The sequence below is a fragment of the Urocitellus parryii genome, chromosome 14 (genome assembly GCF_045843805.1).
Source record: "Urocitellus parryii isolate mUroPar1 chromosome 14, mUroPar1.hap1, whole genome shotgun sequence".
Classification (NCBI taxonomy): Eukaryota; Metazoa; Chordata; class Mammalia; order Rodentia; family Sciuridae; genus Urocitellus; species Urocitellus parryii.
In genome coordinates, this window is record NC_135544.1 from 22,088,854 (window position 1) to 22,105,667 (window position 16,814).

General features: G+C 32.8%; 1 protein-coding gene across 1 annotated transcript in view; it reads left to right on the forward strand.

Annotated features, from left to right (window-relative positions):
• The window catches only part of Tusc3 (tumor suppressor candidate 3), a 212,793-nt gene extending 196,333 nt beyond the window's left edge, over nucleotides 1-16,460 (forward strand). Inside the window, exon 10 of the mRNA XM_077792602.1 lies at nucleotides 16,084-16,460. Within this exon, the coding sequence (XP_077648728.1) occupies nucleotides 16,084-16,099 (16 nt within the window). The 3' untranslated portion in view covers nucleotides 16,100-16,460. The remainder of the gene's footprint in view (nucleotides 1-16,083) is intronic.
• Nucleotides 16,461-16,814: the final 354 nt, after the last annotated feature.

Below are 16,814 nucleotides of genomic sequence, written 5' to 3' on the forward strand. Positions count from 1 at the left end.
ATGACTAGAATAAGCCTTATAGATACCTGGAAGAAGAATGTTCTAGGCACAGAGAACAGCAGGTTTAAGGACTCTTACAAAGGCATGAGACCCTGAGAAACAGACAATTGTCTGGAGTATAGATCAAGCAAGGGGTAGAGTATGGGAAGTGAGGCTGCTGAGGTCAGAGGAGAGGCCAGGCTGTAGATCATACAGGTTTTCATAGGACTTTCTAAGAACTTTTTTCTGAATGATAGGGGGTCATTGGAGGATTTTAGAGAGCATTGACATATCTGTCTTATTTCTATGCATTATGAAATTTCAGGATGCTTTATAAACATCCTATATCTGACTGCTAATAGATCAATCCTCAGAATTGTTGTACAGATTGAGAAATTTTTTTTGATCCATTACTGGTAGGATTGAAAAAGTGCTTTATGCATTTTAAGATCTTGAAGACATTTTTCTTCCACTTATTTTGATTTTTAAAAGAATCTCTGAAAACAATGTTATTTTTCACCTTATGAAAGAAGCACTATTTTGATAAGGCAGCAAATTCAATTTATTACACTTTAAAAAATAAAGTTCCTTTGAAAAAAATGAATAAAATTTTAAAGGGACAAATATGCATTTGGGGCAGCATTTTATCATATTTATATAATTATTTAATGTTTGTTTCTTCCATTATACAAAAGCTCTCTATGGACAAGAGTAAGCTTTGTCTTATTTGCTACTTTTCACTAGATTCTGGGACAAAGCTTATCACAGTGTGTAGTATTTAACAAATAAGTGCAATTTAATTTGTAATTACAGTATAGAACAAGAATTTTGGTGATAAAAATCTACTTCATGAATTGAAAAATGTATACAGACTGAAGTCAAAACATGACCTAGAGTCTAATGAGGTTGAAGGGATGGCCTTTAATTTCTTTTGAATTGTTTTCCTCAGGCTTGCATGAAAATATTATGTACATGCACTTGTTTTGCCCATATGCTTTCTTGAAGAGCAAAATTCTGTTATGTTGAGGGGAAAAGTAAGAAGACTGATATGACAGACATTAAAACGTTAGGGGTTGTTTAGAACTTTTACCTTACATAGACCAGGCAGGTTATCTGAAGTGATATGAAAAAGATTAACTATTGTGTGTAAAAACTTGAACTTTACATTTTATATTCTTACAGTAAGAAATGTATCTGTACAGGCTGGGGCTCAGTGGTAGAGCACCTGCCTTACAAATGTGAGGCACTGGGTTCAATCCTCAGCACCACATAAAAATAAAGATATTATGTCCATCTACAACTAAAAATATATATTTAAAAGTGTAGCTATAGATATAATATGGATTATCAGAACATTTTTCTTATGGTTCTTGTTACAAGTTTTTAGTTTTTGTTTTAGTATGTAATAGTTCTAATACTGTTACATGTACTATCCAGGTTTTGGGGTTTTTTTATTTTTTTTTAATGACAGTGGAATACATTACAGTTCTTATTACACATATACAGCACAATTTTTTACATCTCTGGTTGTATATAAAGTATGTTCACACCAATTCATGTCTTCATACATGTACTTTGGATAATGATGTCTATTACGTTCCACCAACCTTGCTAACCCCCTGTCCCCTCCATTTCCCTCCCACTCCTCTGACCTATCTAGAGTTCATCTATTCCTCCCATGCTCCCTCTCCCTACCCCACTACGAATGGGCCTCTTTATATCAGAGAAAACATTCGGCATTTTTTGGGGAGGATTGGCTAACTTCACTTAGCCTTGGAGAAGATAATGCTATCTATTTACCTGCAAATGCCATGATTTTAAACTTTTTTCCTGAGTAAAATTCCATTGTGTATATATGCCACTTTTTTTTATCCATTCTTCTACTGAAGGGCATCTAGGTTGGCTCCACAGTTTAGCTATTGTGAATTGTGCTGCTATAAACATTGATGTGGCTGTGTCCCTGTCGTGTGCTGTCTTTTTTAAGTCCTTTGGTTATAGACCAAGGAGAGGGATAGCTCGATCAAATGGTGGTTCCATTCCCAATTTTCCAAGAAGTCTCCATACTGCTTTCCAGATTGTCTGCACCAATTTGCAGTCCTACCAGCGGTGTGTGAGTGTATCTTTTTTCTCACATCCTCGACAACACTTATTGTTTGTCTTCATAGTAGCTGCCATTCTGACTGGAGATGATATCTTAAGAGAAATGCAAATCAAAACTACTCTAATTGCTAGAGATGATGAACATTTTTTCATATATTTGTTGATTGATAGTACATCTTCTTCTGTGAAGTGTCAGTTCAGGTCCTTGGCCTATTTGTTGATTGGGTTATTTGTGTTTTTTGGTGCTTAGCTTTATATACTCTAGAGATTAGTGCTCTGATGAGTGAGGGGTAAAAACTTGCTCCCAGGATGTAGACTTTGTCTTCACCTCACAGATTGTTTCTTTTGGCACCAAAACAGACTGATAGACCACTGGTACAGAATAGAGGACACCAAGACTAACTGTCAAAATTACATTTATATTAGACAAAGGTGCCAAAAACATGCATTGGAGAAAAGATAGCCTCTTCAACAAATGGTGCTGGAAAAACTGGAAGTCAGTATGCAACAGAATGAAATTAAATCCTTATCTCTCACAGTGCACACAAAACTCAACTCAAAGTGGATCAAGGACCTAGGAATTAAATCAGAGACTGTCTACTAAAAGAAAACGTAGGCCCTAATATGACTCCTTTAGTGAAAGAATTAAAAATAAAGAATAAATGGGATGGATTCAAACTAATAAGTTTCTTCTCAGCGAATTCTGTTTTTTGACTGGTAAATCTTTCAATGACAATATCCTTTAATGGAATTTTCTAAATTTCACAGTGTGATCAGAGGAATCCTTATTATCCTTACATTGTATTTGTCTGGTAGTCATACCGGCATCAATTGTAGAATTTTTCTCCCAAGAAGATTGTAATTACACATTAATTTCAGTTAGGATGATTTATCCAAATAGACTTTGGAATCAGGAATACTCTTCAAAGCTCTCATCAGTGATGCCATGTTGAAATATCTTCTGTTACTAGTGCTAATTAGCAAGAAATTGGAATTTTGCAAGGGTAGTCTATAAAAAAGTAGCTTATATCCTTTATTACTCACACTTAAATCCTTTATTATATGATTGAGCAATTGAAATTGATCAAATGAAAGTTTACCTGTGCAGTCTTCATTCCAAGTTCTCTAAACTGTAGTGGTCCCTAGGTAATCCAGACCTTATGTTTTCGCACAAAACATTCTGTTTGGAATAGGTTTTCCTTTCCCCTCAAAGCAAACACCTTTTCAGAACTAACTCCAGTTGCTTCTTCTGAAAAGCCTTTTTAAAACTCCAGTAGGGAGTTCTCTCCACACTTGACACCTCAATTACCCTTACAGTACTTTGGTATGTATCTTATGTGTACTACTTAGAACTCAATTTTTGTATTGTCTGTTCTTCATTGAGTTCCTTTGGGTTTAGGAATTTAATGATTTGCCTTGCACAGAAAAATTATAAATATTTGGCTAAAAGATTTGAAAGACTGAGGGATAAGGGAAGTTGCCCTAGTTCTATCTCTGATTAACAGGATATTGGCCAAATTTTCTACTTTGCCTTAAAAACTAATAGCTTTAAGTTAAATACCGATAACAAATTCTGCGATAGAATTTTCAAATTGAATCCATAGAATTTTGATTTTAACATTACCTGATACTAAGATCATTTTTTAAGTCTTGAACCAAAGCAACTATTGAAAAGTATGTTTATAAAGAGATGTTTCCAAATGTCCTTGCCTACTTTGTGTTAAACTAGTTGTTTTCAGTATTTTGGACATAATCTACCCTCAAAATGATACACAAATAACATTAATAGTTACATGGAGATAGATACAGTAGAGTTGTCTTGGTAATAAAGTTTCAGACATCTGTGATTGCATCCTCTCAACTTCATGCTTTGGTAATTCACTTCCCTGGGGTTTAATTTTCCACATAAAATGAGGTAATAAGGTTGGATAAATCAGATTTCTTCCCTGGTTCATGTGGTAGTCAGCTTTATGTCGCTGTGACCAGTATACCTGGCAAGACCAACTCAGAGAAGGAAGAGTTTATTTTCACTCATGGTTTTACAGATTCAGTTTGTGGTCAGCCAACTCCATTTCTTTGGGTCTAAGGTGAGGCAGGATCTCATGGTAGAGGAGAGCTGTTTAGTTCATGGCAGCCAGGAAGTAGAGAAGGAGTGATGAACAAGGTACCAGGGACAAAATATGAACCCCAAAGGCACACCCCCACCCCCACAGTTACACTCCATGTGCCTACAGTTACCACCCAGTTAATCCATTTAAGTGAATTAATTAATTCCCTGATCTAATTAATGCAAGCATATTCAGATATAAAATTATATTATCTATCTCACCCATATGACTCAGGTAGGCAGTGCCTCCCGAAAGCTTAACATTTGGTCATTTTCAAGGAAATTTTTAAAACATTAAAATTATGTCTAACAATCATGATCTTCAAATGTGGCTCTTAATCAGTTGAATAGTTTCTGTGCATAAAGAATTATGTGCTAAGTTATTTCATATTTACTGTCCAGTTTCAATTTTTGAATTAATAAAATGCTTTATAGACATGTTATGCTTACTATAAATAATTTTGATCTGTTTGGAGAAAGTAATTATGCCCATGAAACTAAGTATCAAAAGCTAATGGCAGTCTGTGTATGGAAATAATCTAGAGGTGGCAAAAATCACTGTGGGTTTGAATGAAAAGGGCTGACTCCAGAACATGGCTCAAATTAGATTAAAATTCCAGCCTTTAGACAAAATAGAGAAGAGTGGCTAACAATATTTCTTAAGCAGAACATTGTAAGATACCAACAGAAATGTGTGACTGGTATCTTGTGAGGTTATGAGTCATTGCTGTGGCTTGATAAACAGTATGGATTGTGCAATGTATTTTTAGCCATAAATGCACTAATTAGTCGAAAGGATACAAAAAGAAATATATAACACATGAAAATATTCTTATCACTTTGGGTGAATTTTAGGATAATTTTGCAATTCAAATTATAAATATTTCCAGAATTAGTTGTTTTTCCAGGTAAGTTTTGAGTCTTCTTCATAGTGATCTGGAATTTAGAACAGGAAAGGACCATGGAAATATTACCCTCAAACTCATATTACCGATGAGCCTGAGAGCATTTATCTTATTTGAGATAGAAGTAGAACTTCTGATGATCAGCTCAGTTTTCTTTCTCCTGTGCCATATTCTTTTTGTACTTCATCTAATTCTTATACACCTGTAAATAAAAAGTTGTTTAATACTCATTCTTTTCTGAGCCATATAGGATATTAATTCCATTCATTACAATATAGAGAAACATTATAATCAAAGAAAAATCAATTTTCCACTTAATTATTTCTCTAGCTGAAAAATTTCTGTGAGGTCTGAATCACAGTGACCTCAATAATCTGGTAGCCAACGAATCTTGACAATTTGATATTGAAGACCATGGTAATAGCTTCCTAATCTGTTCTCTTCTCTTGACTCCTTTGTGAGCTTGAGTAATTCAAGAGGAAGAAGCAACTTTACTTAAGTTAGAATTTATCTTATTTTTTCCTTCATGATAAATTTTACAGATACATTAATTGGAACAATAGGAGATAGGCAGAAGAACTGAGTCACTCACAGCATTAGCTGGTTAATAAAAATTGTTTTTATGTCCTTCAATTTACTAAATCAAAGCCACTATAATTTATATGGTGAAAGATGTGATTCCTTTAATTTTTCTTTAATGTTTTATAATATTGTCCTTCAAATTTCTTCAGATCTTTACTGAGATTTCAACTCTTTTCCTATCCAATTGAAATTATTCCTCTAGCTTAATTGTCACTTCCCATATTAAAGCCTTCATGTAGTTATCTTCAGCTTTTATGAGAATTACATATGATTCTGGCAAATTGCTCATCATGTGTCCATAAATCCTTAATAGTATATATAGATAGCCCTCCTTATGTTTCATACTCATTTTTTTTTGCTTTGTCAGGCCATGTAGGATAGAAATTCCATTCATTACATTATAAAGGAGCATTATGAACAAAGAAAAATATCTATTTTCCACTTACAAAACTTACTTGCTTTTATTAACTATATGTATGCTAATGTTACCTTTATAATGATGTATAAGATGTGTGGATCTACTTTATTCTGTTGAAATTTTGCTTTCAAGTTTTTCCCTTCAGAATTTTTATCAATTCTTAAATTATTATGTTAATATGTAAATTTTAAAAGTAGTATTATAAAGGATTACAGAGATGTATATACCAGAATTCTGGACAAATCCTGAGCTAAATTCTAAAAACCTGGCAGAACAAGTTAAAAATATATGTATCTGTACAATTAATTAATTGGAGAAAGCAAAAACGATGGTAAAAGCAAGAGTGAAAAAGAAAAATAATTCTGAGACAAGTAGATAGGCGAGATGATAAAGGAAGAGACCTTTTCCGTTGACTTTTCCTGTGAAAGTAGCTCGTTCAACTATGAACATAGCACCACATAGTTAAGAGACAGTCCGTATTCCCAGAAGTGTTCATCTATACTTTTAAAAAAGCAAATAAGCCTTCAAATTAGGTAAAGGCAGGTTGTGAATGAAATGCAAGAAGCCATTATGTAAAAGGAATGTCCTAGAGTTATTTCTGAAAAGGCATTGGTAGATGCTATTTTCAAAGAGCACCAATCCTTATAATCTTTAACCATAGACCTTGGGATCCAAGAACTAAACCAATTCAGGCATTCTATGTCAGAAATACAGTGCGCTATGTTTATAGCAGGAAAGAAAGCTTTTATTGACTAAAACCAAATACTTGACTTTCTCAATTTTAACACGCATACCTAATTAAATAAGAGGTGAACTGCAAAGATAGTTACATATTCTCCTTCACAGTAGCTCTTAGAAAAACCTCTCATTTCTACACACTTTACAAAAATGATTTGCTGTATGCTTAAAATGATGGAGGTTGTCCAACATCTTCCAAGTACAAGGAAGAGGATGTAATGGACAGTATGGGGCAGTTTCAGAGATTTAGAAAGTAACAGGTTAATGTGAGTATCTTTATAGACAGGCATTTTGGAGGAAATAAATGTACTTTGGGGAAAGTGGAAAGGTGACTTACTCACATTGGGTCAAGTGAAAGAAGCATAAAATTATATCTCAGAAGGGCTGGGTGGTAGCTCTGTGATAGAGTACATGAAAGCTTGAGACTCTTTTATACCTAGCATTCCCCCCACAAAAAAAAAAAATGCTTTGTAATAGTTAGTTCAGTATAGATTGGTTGGAAAGCTTATGAGTGAAAATGAAATGGGGAATAATTTCAGTGGAAATTATATTGATATTTCTTAGCACTTTCAGATGGGCTGGGATGAACTATTCTTGGTTTTTATGACTGGACAAATGATTCCAGTATATACTACTTGACTGGTGGTGTAATCCAAGCTGAAAATGTCAACCTAATGCTACATGATTCTACTTCAGAATAAAACAGTACCTGGACCAAAAAAAAAAAAAAAAAAAAAAAAAAAACAAAAAAGTCTATGCTTGGGATAAGACCCTTGAGGTACCTATTAGTAAAAATGTACATTAAAAATCGCTTGTAGCAATGGATTATTAGGCTTTAAGCCTAATATCAGATTACTTTCTTGAGTATTATGTCATTGTTCTCTGCTATTTATATCCTTCAGAATATTCCTTCTGAATTGCTATAAATTACAGCTTTTGTACCAGTCTGATAGATTTATATGGATAATTATCATTATACATAGCACCATGTCCATGATCATCTTTAAACCCATTTTTTTTATTCTTACAATTTTGAATTCTATTTAATTTGAAACCCATAATTACTTCTACCTGGAGTGATCCTTTTCTGATTTTCATTATTTTAATCTTATTTTTATAAATTCTTGAACATTTATGCCCCCATCATATTTTCTCAGTATTTCACACTACAGAATTTGTTTCATCTTGATATATGTACACCACTAAAGGCATAAAAAGCTATTTTAAATATATATATTTACATCCTATTTCTGTAAATCTTCCCTAAGTTTTAGTATTAATGGTGTATTCTACAGCAGCATTATGTTTTATACCATTACTAAAATCTCCCAGATTCCTTTGTTTCAATAAACAAACTTTCCTTGCTTGTGTGTCTCCTTGAACAAATTGTGTGAGTTTTCTAACCTTACATTTTCTTGTTTGTAAACTGAAGATGACTTCACTACCTCATTCTGTGTACCTGAGAGAATGCATATAGATCACTGTTGCTTGCTACATAGTATTAATTAATGTTTGATGTTAATTATCATTAATTTTGATATAATTATTTCAGATGTATTTAATCTACTTTTTTCTAAACAGGGCTTTAAAAAAAACACTAAACATTAAGTAGCTTTGTTTCATATTTGCATAATTCAGTTGAGTGAAGCAGTTTTTCCCTGAACCTTTTGATGAACTTAATTGGACTCCAGAGGCCCTTGATATTACCAATGAAATATAAGGTTTCTTATGAATTGTATCTAATTACCATCTGAGTTATATTGAGAAATTTTGCATGTTGAATAAAAATTGTCTTTAGTTCTTGTCCTATTTTCTAAGAGCAAAGTGCTAATAAGGATACCTGATAGTCTTTACTTACTAGTAATTACCTTCTCTGTATTTCCCCCTGGCACCCTTACAAATTTTCTTCAGAAGACTTCTATGACACATATCTCTACTAACTGTCCTTTTGATGCCTAATCACCTCAAGATTATTTAACTGTTTTACATAGTGTGGTATAAGGCAGGAATAATAATAATTGAGTTCAAGTTTGTTTAATTTGGTATATTAGTAGCTAAAAGCTCTGGTTCTTCAGTTAGACAAATCTTAGTGTGCATCTTGGATCTTAACTTTAGGACTTCTGAGTTTTGTTTTTCCTCCGTTCTAAAATAGTGTTTTTCTGGTGTTAGAGACAGTTTCACTTGTTAGAGTAGTCTGTTATTTCTCTCTCTTTTGCAATATATTTAACTTTCTTGAGCCTCTTTCTTCATCCGTAAACTTCATATAATATTTACCTCAGAATTTTAAGGGGATAAATTTATAGCCACTGAAATACAGTGGGTTCTCAATACAAATTAATTATGTCATCCACATCTCTCCCTGTACCAGCCATTTTAGCACTAATTATTCATAGCACTTTACCAATTTACATTTTTTTTATTGTTTTCATACACAACTGCTTCATGTGTTTAATTTCTTTCTAGAACACTGTAAGGCCTTTGGGAAAGATTCCTTGACAAATAAACCTTTTTTATATCTACAAAGTGCTATGCACATAGTAGGTGCTCATCCTATACTTGTTAATTCATTGTTTACTTAAAGATGTTAATTCTTATCAACTTCCAATAAGTGCACAGTATCTATTAAATAGAGTGAAGAGCGCTGGTTTGCCAAATTGCATGACTTCAGGACATGCAATCCATATTGAATGGCACCCACTAGAGTTGTGAGGTGGTCCACACAACTAAAGGCATGTGTGGAAAGATAGTTATTCCAGAAACCTGATTGAGCTATCTTACAAGTAAAAAAGCAGAATGCAGTTTAATTAAATGTACAGTAGACACAGACTCTCCTCTTATCTTATCATGAACTATAAGTATCTTTATTAAACCTTTGGTTATTTTGCAAGGTAATTGATAATAGAAATGAAAGGCATTCTTAAAAAATTCCGGGTAAAATACAATAGTGAAGGAACAAGCATAGCAAGGCCAAAAATTCTCAGGATGTACAGTGTATAGCAAGGTAACATTTATCTGTACATCTTGTATGTACCTTTCATCTATAGAGAAATAAAATAGAAAAATATAGAAATAAATGTGGTGATCAGACCACAACACAATGTATGTCATTGACAAGAATTTTGCCATATTGCCTTTCTCATGCCGAGTCCATAAAAGGTCCAAAGATGTAGATGTGGTTTAGAAAAAGTGGGAGTGCTATAAAGGCACCATCTTGTATCTTATCTAGATAAAGAATACAGTGCTAAATCTTGTGATAATATTGTACAAATGGAAATTGAATCTTAAGGATTATTTTTTCCATATTGTTGTATTTCATTGTGGTGTATTGGAAAGTGATCTGGACTTTGAGTGAGAAGATCTGATTTGGACCATGGCACTTAAAAACTATAATCCCAGGCAAGTCTTTTAATCTTCTCTGAGCCTCAGTTTTCCTCATCTTTTAAATAAAGACCATATTTTATCTCATAAGTAAGACAAGTTATAGTAAATTACTGTTTTACAAATGTAAGATAATTGTGAGACTCCTATAATTACAGTCTTATACTGTTATACTTTGTTGCTACAGGGATAAATCTTCAGTATAAATTACTACCAGTAGACTTTGACCCCTGGAATTAACCATTTTTGTAAATATCCAAACATATCCCCTCCACCTCAAAATGTACTTCTCTTTGTTATCAATTTGGAGAAGAAATGAAAACCTAGATCAATGAAAATGTGCTTAATTCTGCATAGGTAAAATAATCAAATCCCTTTTCCCCTTAACAATATAAATAATATATACAAGATTAATAAAGCAAAACAAGTCCTCCACACAGTTAACTTAATTACTCTTTTGTAAAACCAACATTTGATCATTTCAGATATAGATAATAGGAAGTTCTACATTAACTTAAGTTTTGTAGAAAGTTGAAACCAGTTTGATTCGACACCGCATATCCTAATTCCAGCATAAGAAACAGTCTGAGTTAACATGTACACAGAGGTGCTCTAGGGGACTGTTTCTGTTTGGGAAATTTAGCTCATTTACTCTGGCAGAAACAGCAACATTCTGCATCCTACTGGAAGCAGGGAAGGAATAGAAAGTTCCTGTCATGCAAATGTGTTGTTTTTCATCTATCCCTTGCCCCACATGCTAGCTTTATTGTCCCCCACCCCACCCAAACCTAGTGTCCATGTTTCTTGCCATTCTTAACTATTAATAGTCATGTAATCACAACTCCAGTGTGCCTCTCTTCAGGCTGCATGGAGAACTGGCCTTAGCAATAGGCTTGACGGCTATTACCCCATATTACTTGTAGAAAGGTTTCCGTTTTCAAAAATCTCTTTTCTTGCTAATAAAGGTCTGAATTTCTGTAGGCCTTTTCAAAAGACCGTTTATTTCAGACTTGAAGACTTTTCTGGGTTCAGGAATCTTCTATTATAGAGAAAAGAGCCCCAGGACTTTTGACTAAAGAGATCTACCTAACAGCTCTAATGTACTGCTCCCTAGCATTCCCATTTAACACTTATAAATATGAAGATTAAAAAAAAAATTACAAGTTGAGTTGCACTAATCATTGGCCAATGAAACAGGAGTGAAAATTCAACCAGTGACCTGTGAAGAAATGAGGCCTTTCTTTCTGCACCCCCCTTTTTGAACACAAAATCTGAACAGCTGTTCCTTTCACCACCTAAGTGATTTCTGGACAGAGTGCCTTTATGTAACCACTAGATCTCCCTGATTCCTTCCCCCAGTTTGAGACAGAAGGTAAGAGCAGTGTACAAGAAAATTCTGGGTAGCTGAAAATTCAGCTATTTCCCAATTGGACAGAATGCATTCCTTCAGGAACATTGTGTACATGTTGGTTTTTCAAGACACCAGGAACAGAGTAATTAATTCAAGGAAAAAGAAAAAAAAGCAAACCACACATTCCCAGTTCATATATTTCACCAGAAGGGAAGAGGACATGTTTTTATTATATCCTCCAATGACCACCCAGTGACCCAAGAAAAGCCAGAGTTCTCTTCATGCGACCTTTCTAACAATTTAGGTGAACAGCCTTCCCCATCCCCTTTGAAACTTTTTACCCTGGATTTTCTAACGTGACACTCTTATCCTTTCCTTTTTTCTTTTAGGTTGCTTTTCAGTCCCAAATGTGTGTCAAATCTTGATCTTTCACTTGAGATCTAGATGTGAATACTACATTAACAGCTCACCTTGTGTCCAAAATCAATGTCATGTCTGCCTCCAAAACTGTTGTATTGCCACTTCTTATTTTTCCTAAGACATTCTCGGTCATATGGGATACAGACCTTGGAATCATTTTGTACTGATCCCATACCCTTGTCCTGTATTATGTCATTTGATTTGGTTTTCGTCACTTTTCTATTCCCACTTATGCCATCTTAATTTATAGTTTACAGCTAGCTTCCTAATATATATCTTGATATTTAGTCATTATCCTTGGTATTATCCTAGTATAATTCCAGAGTTATCATTTTAAGATATGTACCAACCATGTAGCAACTTTCTTCAAACCCATTGGTAGCTGATGAGGAAGAATGGTGGCTGGGGGGGGGGGGCGATCAATGTATTACAGATAAGCAAAATGGGAAGAAAATAAAATTAATCAATAATCCCCACACCCAGAACCCAGATTATTAAATAACAGTTTAGCTTGCATATGCTTTAAATCTAGGGAAGGATTCTGTTACACACATCTTGTAAATCACATGTCTTTCATGTATCATGAGCATATTTCAGTGACACTAACCATTTCCAAAGTATGATTTTACTAGCTATACAATAATATTGGATGATAAAACATGACTTTAAATTTGGGCCCGTCTACACTTATAGTACAGTACAGCTTTCAGTGTAACCTATGGTTTAGTTCAGGAATCAGCAACTAATTCTTGCTTTGGTTTGCCCCACATTACTAATAATGGATTTTAGTTTAAATCATTGACAAAATATTCTATGATAGGTGAAAATTATATGAAATTTAAATTTCAGTGTCTTAATAAATTTTATTTGAAGTACATCCAGATTCACGTAGTATTCATGGCTGCTTTTATTCTACACCAGTTAATTTGAGTAGTTTTAAAAGGATCAATAGTCCAGAAAATTTTAAATATTTTCTTTCTGGACTTTTACAGAAAGTATACCAACTCCTTGTAACTCCTTGTTTAGCCATACAAAACATAGCACTTAATGAATTTTTGTGCTGTGATACCTTTGTGTATTCAGCTTCTTTAGACTAGACTATCCCATCATTTTACTTATTCCAATGTCAGCTTTGTTTCATTTGTTTTTAAATTCTGTAGCCCTATGACTCAACAACACATTAACTAATTTGAGCAGGTTTATCCCCTTTAGATAAAAACATAAGAACTATGTCTTTCAGTCCTTCCATTTTCTGCATACCTTCTGTGTATAATACTCAACATTAATGATAAGCATTTAACAAAGAACTATTGATTATTTAAATTTTATCCAGATTGTAAAGTCAATTTCATCAAGTTTCCTAGAAAAACTTATTTTGAGTTTCAAATAACAAACGTGCTAATGAATTATTAGAACATCATTCCTCAGCAAGTCAAGGCAGCATTTTTATCTAAATCCTGGATATTTGAGGGAGTCATGAGGAGAGCGCCATTCTTAAAGAGAATTGTTTAAGATCATCATCTCATTATCTTTTTGTATACAGGTATTCGTCTGCAGCCCTCACATACTTTAAGAAAGTTATGCAGACTGGAAAGGGGATAGTTGAAAACCTTCATGCTGAGGGAAGGGAGCATGTGAGAATTTGTGCTAGTTCTGCCCTGCTATCAAAGCTCAGTGTGTACAGTTTACTACCCATGCTTCTTATTTTATATTGCTACCCCAGTTAAAGTTGCCCATGCATGTTTTCACTCCAGTATAAGGTGGCCACAGTCATTAATGATTATAGATATGCAGACTTATATACTTTTTAGTATTTGTGACATTTTTTTTAAAGTACAGTGTAAAAGCACTTATACATTTTTGTGATAAACATTAAGAAAAATATCCAAGCACTGTTGGGAGTATAAATCAATAAAAACTGTTATGCTTTTGGATTATACATCAAAATTATTAGACAAGTAAATGTGAAAAGAGAAAAAATTTAGCTAGATAGAAATTAGAGATTAATCCCTTGAGTGATGATATCAGTATAAAACATTCATATTGAGCATTATCTTTGACATTTAATATTTATATATTGAAAATAAAAACATGAAATCCTGAATGATCAATTACCTTAAAAAGTATGAACTCTTATTCGTTAACATTTTAACAAAATTGACACTTTTGTGCTCATGTCTTTACATGTATTTATTCAAGATATTGGAAAGATTTTTATACCTCATTTTTATGAAAAGAAACCTACTTAATAGATTTATCCTTTGTTGTAGGACAATAAATAGAATGAACAGTTGGAGATTGAACATACTCGTCATTTCATAATAAGATATAAACCAGCAATTATTGCAGCAAGTTTTAGAAGTAATCACTGAGCATTTCAGTTTGGAAGAACTAGAATGAGAAAATAGCATAATAAGGATTTTAGTCTATTTCCATATAAAATGTAGTCATAAAGATCCTTTTACTCTGTAAATATATCTGCATCTATCACATAACTTTGACCTTTTTAGCTCTAAAAATTCAGGCATTATAAAATTATAAAGGGTCATATTATTTTTGCTTTTATGCAGGTATATTTTTAACAATAATCAAAGGTTAACTTTATTGGTGTACATTTTGAAACTTTCAGATTTTTTTTTTAAGAACTAATCAAAAACCCCACAGGTCCTCCATTTCTAGTTCCAGTTTTTCCAACTCTATGGTTTAAAATACTTTATGGTTTCTTTTTTCATTAGCCATCATCCTTCCATTAACTTTATCTTCAGGGTGAGCTTATAATTGAGGAAAGGAAATGCCAACAAGTTTATCTGTAAGTGACATACCTATCTTTTTTGCCATCAGTATTGTGAAAGGTGGCATGAATTAAGCAGCTACCAAAGCTTGGTGTTCTAATGAGGTTTATTGCTGGCATTCTTCATGGAGATGGTTACCCTTTCAGCACTTTAGTTATAACTTATCTTGAAAAATAAAAGAAGTATCCTGATAATCAGCATGATTTGATAATTTCTTAAATACAGGTATACTAATTATTCTTCTTGTGTTGTATAACTTTATAAATAACACTACAATGTAAATAATTATGTAATTACTAATATTGATGTAACTATTTTTGTACTTTAAAAATAATGTATAAATATATTTTATGCCTTATAATAAAATGCATATTTTAAAATATGTTTAGTTTTAGCACAATACAAGAATCATAAAATACTAGCACTGGAAAGAACTTTGGAAATCATTCAAAACAAGCATACCCTTCACTAATGAGGAAACCGAGGTTCAGAAAGACAATACAATATGCCTAGGATATAATAAATTTAAACAGTTTGAACAGTTTTCCACAGTATGGTTTTCAGCTGCAGTAATCACTAGTTTCTTTTGTGCTTCAATAATTAGTTAACAATTATTTGTGTCTTATTCATTTGTGAAAACTCAAAAATGTACCACATCTTGGCAGACAGGTACAAATATAAAATTTAAACTTAATAAATTATTTAAGATATCTTACAAAGTTAAATTCTTGTTTACAAAATAAAACTTTGCTTAGGGATATTAAAAGAATATTTCCATTTTCCTTTTAGTTGTATATGTACTAGCATCTGTTTGTAATATTGTTTTATCAAAATCTATTGACAATTTTAATTACATGTACATTGTTTTTGACCGTCCAATATAATGAAGTTGCAAACCACAGTAACAAAAGATCAAATGTGTAAATAGCTATGGTTTATGTAAGGAATTATAAATAAGAAAAACAATATTTTCTTTAGGACATTCAAATATTTCAGTCCATTTCCTTTATTCCCCTACATTATCATTCTAAATGTTTAACTATTGTTCTAGCCAGCCCAATGATGAGAGATGCTTTTATAAACACAATTCAAATCATCACATCTTTTCTCACCTCTGACCCTATTCTCACTATAATCCTGACCCCATTACAGAAACTAGTTTCAAAAAAATAGCCCTGTTAGCAAAGTTACAATTAGATGGATTTATAAAATCATGACATTTGTTGCTTTTACATGTACTAATTTAGAATGGATTAAAAAGCATATCATGTTTTTCTTATGTTCAGTACATAATAATTTTCTTTCTTTTTCAGCTTTTTAATTAAATGAAGCCAAGTGGGAGTTGCATAAAGTGAATGTTTACCACGAAGATAAACTGTTCCTGACATTAAAATATTTGTACTTCTTGAGTTCATTTCTTTGTCAATTGTGATAAGCTAGCTTATTCTTGTATACTTTTTTAAAACTGTGGGTTTTCCTAGTAAATTTAATTTATAGAATTAGATGGTAGCATTTAGTAATCTACAAGAGAAACAGTGTTTTTCAAGCATATTCAGTGTATTCCACAGGATTGAAATAAGTGACAATGTAACTATAAACTGTTTTAGAACTGTTCACTCATTTGTAAGGGAAACCACAATGTTAGTTAAGGAAACCTATGGAATGTATGTTAAAGAATTATTAGTGTTGTACAGGGATAAAGCATATGCATGAAAACATGTCATGTATGGAAAATTATACTACTGCAGTTTCAGTTATAAAGGACGTGCCCTGTTGCAAATAGTGTTTTGTTCTTATTAATCATAACTAGTTCAAAGTGTATAGGATGAATGATACCAGCAATTTGGATAACTAGCCTAGGAAAAAGAGTTTCTTCATGGATTCTCAATCTAAAGCAAATATGCACTAAATCAACATGTCTCAAAGCCATCATACAATGGAAGCAAAATAAAACTACAAATTAATATTTATTCATCTTTACAAGGATCATCCAGGAATCCAAATTTATAAGAGCAAACCTAACCCAATATGGCCATTTTCCTTT